This window comes from Mobula birostris, chromosome 8, assembly GCF_030028105.1.
Source record: "Mobula birostris isolate sMobBir1 chromosome 8, sMobBir1.hap1, whole genome shotgun sequence".
NCBI classification, from domain to species: Eukaryota; Metazoa; Chordata; class Chondrichthyes; order Myliobatiformes; family Myliobatidae; genus Mobula; species Mobula birostris.
Window position 1 is genome coordinate 58,306,942 of NC_092377.1, and position 16,252 is coordinate 58,323,193.

The 16,252-nt window shown below is 42.7% G+C and overlaps 1 protein-coding gene across 1 annotated transcript in view; it reads right to left on the reverse strand.

The window, feature by feature from the left end:
• Positions 1-16,252, reverse strand: part of LOC140201332 (serine/threonine-protein phosphatase 4 regulatory subunit 3-like) — an 82,185-nt gene that overhangs the window by 50,577 nt on the left and 15,356 nt on the right. Inside the window, exons 5-6 of the mRNA XM_072265260.1 lie at positions 8,991-9,068; positions 8,796-8,912 (exon numbers count right to left, since the gene is read on the reverse strand). Of these exons, the coding sequence (XP_072121361.1) occupies positions 8,796-8,912; positions 8,991-9,068 (195 nt within the window). The remainder of the gene's footprint in view (positions 1-8,795; positions 8,913-8,990; positions 9,069-16,252) is intronic.

A 16,252-nucleotide genomic window follows, 5' to 3' on the forward strand; every position in this document is an offset into this window, starting at 1 on the left:
TAGGACGGATGGTTAAAAAAAAAGCGTGTAGTCAGACTGTCAAGAAGAGCAGGCAGGTGATAGGACATAATTGCCATCAGCAGGGTGAGTATCAGTGCATTAAGGATGCAGAATCAAAAAGGGTAGCAAATACAGTACTCGAAAGCGTTATATCTCAATGCACGAAGTGTAAGAAATTAGATGGATGATCTTGTTGCATTATTACAGATTGTCAGGTTTGATGATGTGGCCATCACTGAATCATGGCTGAAGGATGGTTATAGTTAGGAGCTAAATGTTCAAGGTTACACACTGTATTGGAGGGATAGGGAAGTTGGCAGACAGGGTGGCATGGCTCTGCTAGTAAAGAATGGCATCAAATCAGTAGAAAGGTGTGACATAGGATCAGAAGATGTTCAATCCTTGTGGGTTGAGTTAAGAAACTGCACGGATAAGAGAACCACGATGGTAGTTATATACAGGCCACCCAACAGTAGCTGAGATGTGGACCACAGATTACAACAGGAAATAGAAAAGGTGTGTCAGAAGGGCAATGTTATGATAGTCACGGGCGATTTCAACATGCAGGTCGATTGGAAAAATCAGGTTGGAAATGGATCTCAATAGAGTGAGTTTGTTGAATGCCTACAAGATAGTTTTTTAGAGCAATTTGTGTTGAGCCTACAAGGGGATCAGCTCTCCTAGATTGGGTGTTATGTAATGAAGCGGAGGTGATTAGGGAGCTTAAGGTAAATAAAAACCCTTAGGAGGCACTGATCACAATATGATTGAGTTCAACTTGAAATTTGATAGGGACAAAGAAAAGTCTGGCATAGCAGTATTTTAGTGGAGAAAAACAGATTACAGTGGTATGAGAGAGGGGTTGGCCAAAGTAAATTGGAAGGAGATGCTGGCAGGGATGACAGCAGAGCAGCAATGATGAGAGTTTTTGGGAAAAACGAGGAGTTTCTGGAAAAAATGAGGAGAGTTTCTGGAAAAAATGAGGAAGGTGCAGAATAGATGTAACATGAAGAAATACTCAAATAAAATAGTACAAATGTGGCTGACAAAGCAAGTCAAAGCTAATGCAAAAGCAAAAGAGAGGGCATACAACAAAGCAAAAATTAGTAGGAAGTCAGAGGATTGGGGAGCTTTTCCCAATCCAAGGTGGTGCTGCGTATGGCGGACATGTTGCGAGCTCCATTCCAACTTTACTGTATACTGCTAATTTCTGCAATTTCCTTCACATTTCTTGTTCAAGTAGCTAACAGTCACATCAGATATGATAGACTGACTCTTCTGAACATTGTGAACATGGCATTTACCCATTACGTGCCGCTTTTTCTACACTGGAAACCCTTGCTTACACGATCCATGGAAGGCTCATTTATTATACCGCCGCTACCTCTGAAGCTGTACCGGAGTTGAGGGAGAAGGGCCAGTGAGCTAATCAGCTGCTGCTCCCTAGCAAACGCTTGGCTAACATTCAGCCCCTGGACAATAAGCTGTGCGAACTGAGAGCCAGAATCTCCTATCAGCGGGAAACAAAGGAATGTAACATTTTATGCTTCATGGAGATCTGGCTGATGGAGGAGATAGCAGATCACAAAACCTCTCTGGGAAGAGAAAAGGGAGAGGGGTATGCTTCATGGTCAACAATGCTTGGTGCGACCCCTGGAACGTGCATGCCCTCAAATCCTTTTGTTCCCCAGATCTGGAGTACCTTGTGCCGCTGTGGAGATCTTTCTGGCTGCCTAGGAAGTTCATGGCTTTTATTATCACAGTTGTGCATATTCCACCGCAGGCTGATACCGACCTGGCTTTCCAGGAACTGTACAAGACCATCAACACCCTGGCGACTGCACACCCAGAGGCTGCCTTCATAGTTGCTGGTGACTTAATAGAGTGTCACTGTCTAAAATCTCTCTTGAAGTTTTGTCAACACATCCAGGTGAGCACACAGGGAGATAGCATACTCGACCACTGCTACCGCAATGCTTACAAAGCACTTCTCTGTCAGCTGTTTGGAAAGTCGGATCACTCCTCCATCTTGCTTCTGCCAAAATACAGGCAGAAGCTGAAACAAAAGGCAGCCATTGTTAAAATCGTCCACTGTTGGTCCGACCAATCAATCTCCATGCTACAGGACTGCTTTGATGACATCAACTGGAATGTCTTTTGCAATGAGGATGACTCCGAGTTCACGGAAGGCGTCACAAGCTTTATCCGCAAGTGCATCAAGGATGTTGTCCCCCAGAAATTGGTCAGGGTTTACCCAAACCAGAAACTCTGGATCAACAGTTCCATGCGAACAGCACTTAACTGCGAGATACAGAACTTACATTGCCGATAATCAGCAGGTGCTCAACAAACGCAGCTATGATCTGCGCAAAATCATCAAGGCAGTGAAACAATACACGGACAAGATCTACCAACAACTCATGCAGTTTATGGCAAGGTCTACACACCATTGCAGACTTCAAAGCTAAGCGCAGTGGTGCTGCCAACCTTGCTGCCTGTCTCCCAGATGAGCTAAGTCTTTTTTTACGCTAGTTTGATATCCCCAACACCAAGCGCCCAGGGAGAGCCATCAAAGTGACCTGCACCTTGGTCTTCCCTGAGGCTGAAGTACGCAGGTGTTCCAACGAGAGGACAATCGCAAAACTGCAGGACTGGACGGCATCCAAGGGTGGGTACTCAGGATATGCGTGGCACAACTGGCAGGTGTGTTTACAGATATTTTTAATCTCTCCCTCTCCCAGTGTAGACTGCCCTCCTGCTTCAAAACATCCACCATTGTCCCTGTACCTAAAAAGACCAAGGTAACATGCTTGAATGCTGAGAGGCTGGTCAAGGACTACATTTGCAGCATGCTACCGCCCACAATGGCACCCTACAATTCGCCTACCAACACAACTAATCGACAGATGACGCAACAGCCACAATGACACAACTCTACACACTATCCTTATAATATAGTCTTTGACTACAGTTCAGCATTCAACACCACAATTCCCTCCAGGCTTGACAAGAAGCTCAGAAACCTTGACCTTTATCCTGCCTTGTGCAGCTGGATCATGAACTTCCTGTCAGGTCGCTGGCAGGTGATAAGAGCAGGCTCCCTCACCTCTGCCCCTCAGGGCTGTGTCTTCAGCCCCCTCCCTTAACTCTTACGTCAGCCACAGCTCCAATCCACTAATTAAATTTGCTGATGATAAAACATTGATTGGCCTAATCTCAAATAACAATGAGGCAGCCTACAGAGAAGAAGTCATCACCCTGACACAGTGGTGCCAAGAAAACAACTTCTCACTCAATGTCGCAAAAACAAAGGAGACAGTTGTGGACTACAGCAGGAATGGAAGCAGGCTAACACCTATTGACATCAATGGATCTAGAGTTGAGAGGGTGAACAGCTTTAAGTTCCTCGGCATACATTTCACCGAGGAACTCGCATGGTCTATACATAGCGGCTGTGTGGTGAAAAAAGCACAACAGTGCCTCTTTCACCTCAGATGATTGAAGAAGTTTGGTATAGGCCCCCAAACCCTAAGGACTTTATACAGGAGCACAACTGAGAGCATCCTGTCTGGCTGCATCACTGCCTGGTATGGGAACTGTACTTCCCTCAACTGCAGGACTCTGCAGAAAGTGGTGCGGACAGCCCAGCGCACCTGTAGATGTGAATTTCCCACTATTCAGGACATTTACAGAGACAGGTGTGTAAAAAGGGCCTGAAGGGTCATTGGGGATCCAAGTCACTCTCACCACAAACTGTTCCAGTTGCTATCATCCGGGAAACGGTACTGCAGCATAAAAGCCAGGACCAAGAGGCTCCAGGACAGCTTCTTCCACGAGGCTACCAGACTGATTAATTCACGTTGATACAATTGTATTTCTATGCTATATTGACTGTCCTGTTTTAGGTATTATTTATTACAAATCACTATAAATTGCATATTGCACATTTAGACAGAGCCGTAACAAAGATTTTTACTCACATATGTGAAGGATGTAAGAAATAAAGTCAATTCAATTCTATTTTAAAACCTTACCTAAAAGAATCACTAGGAGGGAAAAGATGAAATATGAAAGCAAGCTAGGAAACAATATCAAAGCGGATAGTTTAAGAGCTTTTTCAAGTATGTAAAAAATAAAAGAGAGGTGAGAGTGGATATAGGAACACTAGAAAATGAAGCCAGAGAAATAATAACAGAGGACAAGGAGATGGCAGGTGGACTAAATGAGTATTTTGCATCAGTTTTCACTGAGGAAGGCACTAGCAGTGTGCCAGGTGTTGAAGGGTGTGAGGGAAGAGAAGTGAATGCAGTTACTATTACAAGGGAGAGGTGCTCAAAGAGCTGAAAGACCCAAGGGTACATAAGTCACCCAGACCAGATGAACTGCACTCAAGGGTTCTGAAAGAGATAGCAGTAGAAATTGTGGAGGCATTAGCAATGATCTTTCAAAAATCATTGGACTTTGGAATGGTGCCAGAGGACTAGAAAACTGCAAATGTCACTCCGCTCTTTAAGAAAGGAGGGAGGCAGCAGAAAGGACATTATAGACCAGTTAGCCTGACCTCAATGATTCGGAAGATACTTGCAGTCTATTGTTAAGGAAGAGGTTATGGAGTACTTGGTGATACAGGACAAGATAGGACAAAGGCAGCATGGTTTCCTTAAGGGAAAATCTATCTTGATGAACCTGTTGGAATTCTTTGAGGAGATTACACGTAGGAGGGATAAAGGGGATACAGTAGATGTCAGAAGGCCCTCTGGCAAGGTGCCAAACATGAGGCTGTTAACCAAGTTAAGAACTCATGGTATTACAGGAAAGTTACTGGTATGGTTTGAGTGAGTGGGAATAAAAGGACCCTTTTCTGGTTGGTTGCCAATGACTAGTGGTGTTCCGCAAGGGTCGGTGTTGGGACCACTTCTTTTTATGCTGTATGTCAGTGATTTAGATGATGGGATAGATGGTTTTGTTGCCAAGTTTGCAGGTGATATGAAGAATGGTGGAGGACAGGTAGTGTTGAAGAACTTAGACATTAGGTGAATGGGCAAGAGAATGGCAAATGAAATATAATGTTGGAAAATACCTGGTCATGCACTTTGGTAGTAGAAATAAATGTGCAGACTGTTTTCTAAACGAGGAGAAAATCCAAAAATCTGAGATACAAAGGGACTTGGGAGTCCTTGTGCAGAACACCCTGAAGGTTAACTTGCAGGTAATCAGTGGTGAGGAAGACAAATGCAATGTTAGTATTCATTTTAAGAAATCCAGAACACAAGAGCAGGTGTATGAATGTTGTGGCTTTATAAGGCACTGGTAAGGCCTCATCTTGAGTACTGTGAACAGTTTTGGGCTCTTCATCTAAGAAAAGATGTGCTGGCATTGGAGAGGGTTCAGAGGAGTATCACAAGGATATTCTGGGATTGAAAGGGTTATCATACAAGGAACATCTGATAGCTCTGGATCTGTAGTCACTGGAAGTGAGAAGGATGAGGAGGGGATCTCACTGAAACCTTTCGAATGTTGAAAGGCCTGGACAGAGGAGATGTGGAAAGGATGTTTCCCATGGTGGGGGAGTCTAGGATAAGAGGGCACAGACTCAGGATAGAGGGGAGCCAAATTAAAAAAGACATGCAGAGAAATTTCTTTTGCCAGAGGATGGTGAATTGGAGGCCAGGTTGTTGGGTGAATTTAAGGCAGAGCTTGATAGGTTCTTGATTGGACACAGCTTCGAAGGTTACGGGGAGAAGGCTGGGGAATGAGGCCGAGGAGGGGAAAAAAGGACCAGATATGGTTGAACAGCGGAGCAGACTCGAAGGGCCAAGTGGCCCAATTATGCTCCTTTATCTTATGGTCTTGTGGAAAAATATGATAGAGGACATGACAGAGGGAATATTATGTGAATATTATGTGAAGTTACCCACGAATGAATAGCTTTTAGTCAATATATCAATATGCACACAAGTCACTGGAAACCAACACGTGAGTACAGCAAACAATTCAGAAAACACATCGTACACTGGCCTTCATTACACGAGGATCCAAATATGCAGGTATTAATGCAATTATGTACTGCTTTGGTGAGAATGGATCTGTAGTAGTATGTTTACATTTGCTTCCCTTACCGAACAAAGGTTGCATCTGCTATAAAGGGAATACAGTGAAGATTCACTAGACTGGTTCCCAACAAGCTGGGTTTGCCGTAGAGGAGGCACTGGCTGGACTAGTCCTGAATATTTTAGGAAATGAAACATATACAATTCTTACTAGAATAAACAGGCCGATATTGACGAGAGCCGACGCAGACTGGGAGACCGCTTTGCTGAACATCTACACTCGGTCTGCCAGAGAAAGCAGGATCTCCCAGTGGCCACACATTTTAATTCCACATCCCATTCCCATTCTGACATGTCTATCCACGGCCTCCTCTACTGTAAAGATGAAGCCACACTCAAGTTGGAGGAACAACACCTTATATTCCGTCTGGGTAGCCTCCAACCTGATGACATGAACATCGACTTCTCTAACTTCCGCTAGGCCCCACCTCCCCCTCGTACCCCATCTGTTACTTATTTTTATGCACACATTCTTTCTCTCACTCTCCTTTTTCTCCCTCTGTCCCTCTGAATATACCTCTTGCCCATCCTCTGGGTCCCCCCCCCATTGTCTTTCTTCCCGGACCTCCTGTCCCATGATCCTCTCGTATCTCCTTTTGCCTATCACCTGTCCAGCTCTTGGCTCCATCCCTCCCCCTCCTGTCTTCTCCTATCATTTTGGATCTCCCCCTCCCCCTCCAACTTTCAAATCCCTTACTCACTCTTCCTTCAGTTAGTCCTGACGAAGGGTCTCAGCCTGAAACGTCGACTGCACCGCTTCCTACAGATGCTGCTTGGCCTGCTGCGTTCACCAGCAACTTTGATGTGTGTTGCTTGAATTTCCAGCATCTACAGAATTCGTGTTGTTTGCAGATTCTTCTGGTTGAGTATTCTACAACAGGCGTCCCCAACCTTTTTCGTACTGCGGACCGGTTTCATATTGACAATATTCTGGCGGACCAGCCAACCGGGCGGGGTAGGGTTGCCAACGTACAAGAGTAGCAGTCAAATACGTTGGGTTTACCCCGAGAAAGACTACAATGACCATGAAGCCTTGCGCGGGCACCAGTGCGCATGCGTAACTTGCGCATGCGTTTACATGCTGATTTCTTAAAAATTGTTTTTGCCGATTCTGTTGGCGGCGGCGCGTGTTAATCACGACCAGAATATAGGTGATAAGTGGCTAATACACTCAATTTTGTTTCTAAAAGGGTTTATCTAACGAATTTAATATTAAACACACAGCACATATTTTCCTCGCATGAATATAGCGATAAGACAATTATCAGGGGAGGACAGGGGAGCTTGAAGTGTTGAACGAACTTCCAGTAAAAGTGGTAGAGGCAGGTTCGATATTATCATTTAAAGAAAAATTGGATGGGTATATGGACAGGAAAGGAATGGAGGGTTATGGGCTGAGTGCAGGTCGGTGGGACTAGGTGAGAGTAGCATTCGGCACGGACTAGAAGGGGCGAGATCGCCTGTTTCCATGCCGTAATTGTTACATGGTTATATAAGTCACATAATAGCATCATAACATTTTAAGTAACGTTTGGATATCAAACACGCAGCGCATATTTTCCTCGTATGAACATATAAAATCATTGCAACGCACCAATATCGCTGAATCAGTGGGAGCCCTGGGCTTGTTTTCCTGCAACAAGACGGTCCTATCGAAGGGTGATGGGAGACAGCGATACTCGAAGGGGGTTCCTTATGTCCAGTCTATTCCGCAATTTAGTTTTCGTTGCATTCATTGCAGAGATATGTTGGAAATGGAAGCAACGTTTTCAGTGCTTTCCTGACTATCTCAGGATATTTAGCCTTGACTTTGATCCAGAATGCCGGCAGAGATGTTATGTCAAACATACTTTTCAGCCCGCCGTCATTTGCAAGCTCGAGGAGTTGATCTCCTTCCCGCGCTGACATGGATGACGCGCGGGTAATGCCCTCGTGTGCGTTCAAGCTCAACAGTGGGCGTGATAGGGAATGAGGAAAGGTGCAGCTGACTCCTATCGCCAAATCATATCATTTCCTCGCTGCCCGGTAGCGCATGCCTTGCGGCCCGGTGGTTGGGGACCGCTGCTCTACAGAACAAGGGTGTTGGTAATTGAGGACTAAGATTAGAAAAAAAAAGTTCTCTACGTTGGAGGAAAAAAAATTGACTAATCCCTGTAAATCTCCATCTGGGGGATTTGGAAAGTCAGTTGTTAAACAGAGATCTATAGGTTTATGGGATATTAATGGCAGATGCAGCACAGAAGAATGACACTGAGTTATATCAGTTATGATCTAGATCAGGGGCTCGCAACTTGGGAGTCCATGAACCCCTTGCTCAATGGTATTGGCCCATGGCATAATAAAGATTATTACCCCTGATCTAGATGAATGGCAGAGAAGGCTCAAAGGGCTAAATGGCTTATGCGCTCACATTCTACAACATTAAAGAAGTATTTTATTTACCCCACATGTTGAGAAGTAGATTTAAAATGAGAGTTCTTCCATGGTGCCTGACATTGGAGACCTTAAATTCTGAATATATATTTAGAAAACCCATCAAGAATTTACTAGTAAAATGAAAAATCATTTAATGACATGGAAGACATGAAAGTGAACTTACTTTAATGGGCAGACAGAAATGGTTCTGTGATATCTAGACAAGACTGAAAACTGCATTTCAACTCAAATTAAAATAGCACCACTTACCAGAACTATTTCCAGGGCAGGTAGAATCCCTAAATTTGCCAGCGTCTTGAAAAATGCATCCCGATTCTGAGGTTGCAGTGTTTGAGAAAATGCACAAAATTCCTTTAGGAAGTTCACCTGTGTTTTAGAAAAATTTGTCTTAAATATAGTATTATGTGCTAAATTTAATATTTCAAGCTGAAAGTGTAAACTTACTAATTCACGCCTCTTATGGTCATCTGTTGCTTCATCAGTTAATTGTGCAAAGAGTTCAGTCAAAAATTTCTCATCTTCCTATAGCAAAATAAATTGCAACTTTCAGTTTGCGTTTAAGCACGATTTATTTGTGAAACTGCAATTTAAAAAATGTTAATTATTCTGTGTACTTAAAGATCAAAATTGAAGATCTTGTCCAAAGAACATTGCATTTTTGATCACAACCAAAACCATCAATCTTAGCATCTTCTACAGTACTATGCAGAAGTTTTAAGTACACATAAAGAAATTCTGAAAAGCAAAGATGCTTTTAAAAATAATCAAGTGAAAAGTTTCTAAAGATCAAAAAAACGTATTATAAAGAGCACTAAACAGTAAAAAAAAACTAAATTAACTCAATATTTGGTGTCACCACTCTTATATTAAATTATTATTTTTTTAAAAAAATCAGCTGGTAGACTGTTCCAAGCATCTTCAAGAACTTGCCACAGTTCTTCTGCAGACTTTAGCTGTCTCGCTTGCTTCTATCTCTCCAGGTAATCCCAGAGAGCCTCGATGATGTTGAGATGAGGGTTCTATGGAGAACATACCATCTGATACAGAACTCCTTGTTCTCATATTTGCTGAATATAGTTCTTTATGACCTTGGCCAGTTAGCTGGGGTCATTGTCCAGTTGCAGAATGAAGTTGAGACTGATCAGATGCCTCCCTGAAGATACTGTAGGACGGATGAGAACCTGCTTGTATTTTTCAGCACTGATTCCATTAATTCTGACCAGATCACTAACTCCATTTGTAGAAATGGAGCCCCAGACCTGCAGGGAACCTCCACTGTGCTTCACTGTTGGCTGCAGACCTCAGCTCTTCCACGGACAGCCTCTTGTTTGAAATTTAAAATTCTGACTCCATCAGTCCAGAGCACTTGCTGATATTATTTAGCACCCCAGTCCTTTTTCTTGCAACTGTACATTCAAAAGTAATCTGCAGGCACCAAATAATTTACGAACACATCTTTGGAATATTGAGGAGATCGAGTACCCAGTGGAAACCCCCCAAAAAAGAGAAAACATGCAAACCCAACACAAACAGCTTTCAAAGTAAGATTAAATATCCCTCCCTGGAACTGCAAGGCAGCTGAACCACCAGTGATTACTCTTAAATCTTTGCAGCCCAAAAACGTTTTTCTTCAGAAAAATTTTCTTCTACATTTTTAAACAAACTCTTTCAGAGTAGGATCAAAAGTTATCTAAAGTGCAAATAAATGGAGTTGACCAGATGATCTCTTGCATCTCCTTCACCATTAAGTGAGATTATGGCAAATCTTTTACCCCAACAGCTCTTTCTTGTGTTAATCTCTAATTCTTAATTTGCTTAATAATCAAAATGTTGCTTGCTAATCATTTTAATAATCAGCATAGACATTCAACACCAAGGTCTCAAAAACAAATTTTCCTTAAAATTGCTAATAGCCAAAATAGTTAACCATGCATTAATTAACAGAAGTTTTAATTACAATACTTTCCTTAATTATTTAGTTATTTCTCGCATATTATTAAATGCACTCTTTAGTGTCAGTGCTGTGAGGGAAAGAAAGGTTGGTCAAAGAAAATCAAATTTAAATCCACATTTCACATGTATTTTAATCAGTCACAAAGTATTCCAACCACTATCTTTCTTTTGTAAACTATGGTTTTCCCTGCTAAGGCAATCATCATACTACAACAGTTGTACAGTGAGTAGCCAGAAGAATTATTTATTAGTTTTGAGTGTTTCAGAGAAAGCACTTAGAAATGAACAGTTTGGAGAGATTTTTAATCTCACAATGATAATTTCCCCAATTCCAATAGGAATCTCAAAGCACAGTGAGGATCACTGAGATTTGGTCACTACAATTTGTCAAGATGTGATGCGTTGAGTACACAATTCTAGAAATGATGATAGCATAAATTTGCTATTAGTGGCAATAAGGTATGGGTGGAAAGTCATGTGGATGGTAACAGGTAGACCCTGCTAGGAATGAGATCTGATAATACACTGAGTGTGGAAAAACACACCAATGTACTCAACTCTAGCTCCACCAACCTACAGTGGTTCTATACGTGGAGTAGAGTACTACAACAAAGAAACATACCCTTCAGCCCACTTAATCCATGCCAAACTACTGTTCTGTCCAGTCACATCAATCTGCACTTGGTCCATCATTGTCCATATCCCACCCATCCACTTCACTTAAATGCTGAAATCAAAAATGCATCACCACTTCTGTTGGTAGGTTGTTCCACACTCTCACCACCCTGAGTGAAAAGTTCCCCTTCACGTTTCCCTAAAATTTCATCTTTCACACTAACACATGATCTCTAATTCTCGTCCAACTTCAGTGAGCAAAGTCTACTTGTACTTATCCTATTTATACCCCTCATAAATGTGTACACCTCTATCAAATCTTTTCTTAATCTCCTATGCTACAGGGAATAAGGTCCTAACCTATTCAAACTTTCCATATAACTCAGGTCAAGAGTCAGCAACATCCTCGTAAATTTTCTCTGGACTCTTTCAGTCTTATTGCCATCTTTCTTGTAGGTAGGTGACCAGAACTGTATGCATTACTCCAAATACTGTCTCACCAATGTGTTATACAACTTCAGCATCCCAACTCCTTCTTCAGCCCATTTTTCTAGCTGGTCCACATCCCGCTACAAGCAGTTCATGTTCCATGCGTTTTCATTTGCATTTGTATTTATTTGCTCAATTTGATCAAGGCATCGAGGCCGAGGGTGAAGGACTAACACACTCACTCCATAAATGAGTGTTTATTCACTGCAGCACTGAACTGAACTGAACCTGCAGCTGTGCTCTGCAACCAATCAGCACTCACCTCGGCGCTGAAATGGCTCCATGGCTATGGCCTAAAGCCATTGGGCTCCTGGACTGTTTTCACTTACCTTAGCACTGAACTTGTTCAGTGGCTGTGGATTCACTTTCAGGGACTGCGGTTAATGTACACTGTGTTATTATTTTACTTTTTTATTGTTTGCACCATTTGTTTTTTTTTCCGCACATTGGGTGCTTGATAGTCTCTGTTGTAGGTGTGTTTTTTTTTAAATGAGTTCTAATGTGTTTCTTTGTTTAGTGGCTGCCTGCAGGAAAATGAACCTCAAGGCTGTACACAGTACAGTATACAGACTTTGATAATAAATGCACTTTGAATTTTGATAGCCTTCTTCAGTATCTATTATGCCCCCAATTTTGATGCCATCCTCAAATTTCCTGATCCAATTTACATTATCATCCAGATCAGTGACATAGATAACAAAACAAGTCCCAGCAACAATCCCTGCAGCCCACCACTAGATGCAGGGCTCCAGTCAGAGGCAACCTACTACAACCACTCTCTAGATTCTCCCACAATACCAATGTTGAATCCAATTTACTACCTCATCGTGAATACCAAGTGACTGAATAGTCTTGACCAACCTCCCATGCAGGACCATGTAGACTACATCCACTGCCTTGCCTTCACCAACTTTCCTTGTAACTTCCTGAAAGATTGGTTGGACATGGCTTACCATGCACAAAGCCATGCTGACTATGCCAAATCAGTCCCTGTCTATCCAAATACTTACATATCCGGTCACTTAGAATATCTTCCAATAACTTGCCAACTAGTAACGTCAGGCTCATCAGCCTATAATTTTTGCCTTATTCTTAGAGTCTCTCTTAAAACAACGGAATAACATTAGGTTCTTCTCCAATCCTCTGGCACCTTGCCTGTGACTTAAGAATGTTTTAAACACATCTGCTAGGAACCCTGCAATTTCACAACCCTTCCACAAGGTCTGAGGGAAAACCTCATCAAGCCCTGGGGATTTTTCCTTCCTCATTTGCCTTAAAGCCAGCAAGTACCCCTTCCTCTGTAATCCATATGCAGTCCATCACCTCATCATTACATTGCCTTCTACAGACTTTGTGTTGTCACCTGAGTAAATGCAGATGCAAAAAATCCATTTATGATCACCCCCATCTCTTTCTGCTCGAAACATTGATGACCACACAGATTTTCAAGACCAATTATATCCCTTCCTATCCTTTTGCTTTTAATACATCTGTAGAACCTACTTGGGATACTCCTTATCCTGGTCTGGGAGAGCAACTTCATGCCTTCTTTTAGTCCCACTGATTCCCCTCTTAAGTGTTCTCTTGTATTTCTTATACTCCTCAAATACCTCATTTCTTCCTGCAATGCACCTCCTTCCAAAGACCATAAGATATAGTACACATTATTAGGCCATTTGGCCCATCAAGTCCGCTCCACCATCCCATCATGGTTGATTTATTATCCCAGTAAACCCCACTCTCCTCTCCTGTCTTCTCCCCATAACCTTTAACACCCTTACTAACCCAAGAACCCATTGATCTCAACTTTAAATATATCCAATGACTTGGCCTCCAGAGCCATCTGCAGCAATGAATTTCACAGATTCACCACCTTCTGGCTAAAGAAATTCCTCCTCATCTCTGTTTTAAATAAACGTTCCTCTATTCTGAGGCTGAGACCTCTGCTCCTAGACTCCCCCGCTATAAGAAATAACCTCTTCACATCAACACTATTTAGGCCTTTCAATATTCGATTGGTTTCAATGAGATCCACCCCCCCCCCCCGCTGTTCTTCTAAACCCCAGTATGTACAGGCCCTCACACACTCCTCATATGTTAACCCTTTCATTCCCACAATCATTCTCATGAACCTCCAGACCCTCTCCAATGCTGGCATATGTTTTGTCAAATAAGGGGCCCAAAACTGCTCACACTCTAATACCTTATAAAGCCTCAGCATTACATCTTCGCTTTTACACTCTAGCCCTCTTGAAATAAATGCGAACATTGCATTTGCTTTCCTTACCACTGACTCAAAGTAAGTATGTATACATTATACAACCTTGAGATTTGTCTCCTTACAGGCAGCCACAAAATAAAAACCCAAAAGAACCCATAAAAAAAAGTCAAACACACAATGTGCAGAGGGACAAAAAAATCATGCAAGCAATAAAAGTAAACAAAAAGCATTCAGAACGAAAGCAAGTCCATAGACACAAAGCCTGGAACAGGAGAGGGCTTAGCCTTAGTTCAATGCAGACTCAACCGGCAAGTTAACCTTTAGGGAATCCTACACAAGGACATGGAAGACCATTCGCACCTTGGATTTTTGAATTTTTTCCGTTTAGAAAATAGTTTACATCTTATTTCTTCTACCAAAGCGCATGACCATACACTTCCCTATATTATATCCCAACAATCATTTCTTTGCCAATTCTCCTAATGTCTTCTGCAGACTTCTTGGTTCCTCAACACTACCTGCTCCAACACCTATCCTTGTATCAAAACTGCAAAATTGACCACAAAGCCATTCTCCAAATCATTGACATATAACATTTAAAGAAATGGTCTCAACACTGACTCCTGCAGAACACATCACTGAAAACTAACCAGAATAGGCCTCCTTTATTCCCACTCTTTGCTTCCTGCCGATCAGCCAATCTTCTACCCATGCTAGTGTCTTTCCTGGAATACCATGGGCTCTTATCTTGTTAAGCGGTCTCATGTGGGTCACCTCATCAAAGGCCTTCTGAAAACCCAAGTAAACAACATACACTGTCTATTGCATTCATTATTTCCTCAAATAATTCAAACAGATTTGTCAGGCAAGATTTCCCCTTAAAGAAACCATGCTGACTTTGGCCTATTTTATCGCGTGCCCTAAAGTATAGAACATAGAATAGTACAGCACAGTACAGGCCCTTTGGCCCACAATGTTGTGCCGACCCTTAAACCCTGCCTCCCATATAACCTCCCACCTTAAATTCCTCCATATACCTGTCTAGTAGTATCTTAAATTTCACTAGTGTATCTGCCTCCACCACTGACTCAGGCAGTGCATTCCACACACCAACCACTCTCTGAGTAAAATACCTTCCTCTAATATCCCCCTTGAACTTCCACCCCTTACCTTAAAGCCATGTCCTCTTGTATTGAGCAGTGGTGCCCTTGGGAAGAGGCACTGGCTGTCCAGTATCTATTCCTCTTAATATCTTGTATACCTCAATCACGTCTCCTCTCATCCTCCTTCTCTCCAAAGAGTAAAGCCCTAGTTCCCTTAATCTCTGATCATAATGCATACTCTCTAAACCAGGCAGCATCCTGGTAAATCTCCTCTGTACCCTTTCCAATGCTTCTACATCCTTCCTATAGTAAGGCGACCAGAACTGGACACAGTACTCCAAGTGTGGCCTAACCAGAGTTTTGTAGAGCTGCATCATTACCTCGCAACTCTTAAACTCTATCCCTCGACTTATGAAAGCTAATACTCCATAAGCTTTCTTAACTACCCTATCTACCTGTGAGGCAACTTTCAGAGATCTGTGGACATGTACCCACAGATCCCTTTGCTCCTCCACACTACCAAGTATCCTGCCATTTACTTTGTACTCTGCCTTAGAGTTTGTCCTTCCAAAGTGTACCACCTCACACTTCTCTGGGTTGAACTCCATCTGCCACTTCTCAGCCCACTTCTGTATCCTATCAATGTCTCTGCAATCTTCGACAATCTTCTACACTATCCACACCACCACCAACCTTTGTGTCATCTGCAAACTTCCCAACCCATCCTTCTAACCCCACATCCAGGTCATTAATAAACATCACTGAAAGTAGAGGTCCCAGAACTGATCCTTGTGGGACACCACTAGTCACAACCCTCCAATTCGAATGTACTCCCTCTGCTTTCTACAGGCAAGCCAATTCTGAATCCACCTGGCCAAACTTCCCTGGATCCCATGCCTTCTGACTTTCTGAATAAGCCTACCGTGTGGAACCTTGTCAAATGCCTTACTAAAATCCATGTAGATCACATCCACTGCACTACTCTCATCTATATGCCTGGTCACCTCCTCAAAGAACTCTATCAGGCTTGTTAGACATGATCTGCCCTTCACAAAGCCATGCTGACTATCCTTGATCAGACCATGATTCTCTAAATGCCCAGAGATCCTATCTCTAAGAATCTTTTCCAACAGCTTTCCCACCACAGACGTAAGGCTCACTGGTCTATAATTACCCGGACTATCCCTACTACCTTTTTTGAACAAGGGAACAACATTTGCCTCCCTCTAATCCTCCGGTACCACTCCCGTGGACAACAAGGACATAAAGATCCTAGCTAGAGGCTCAGCAATCTCTTCCCTCACCTCGTGGAGCAGCCTGGGGAA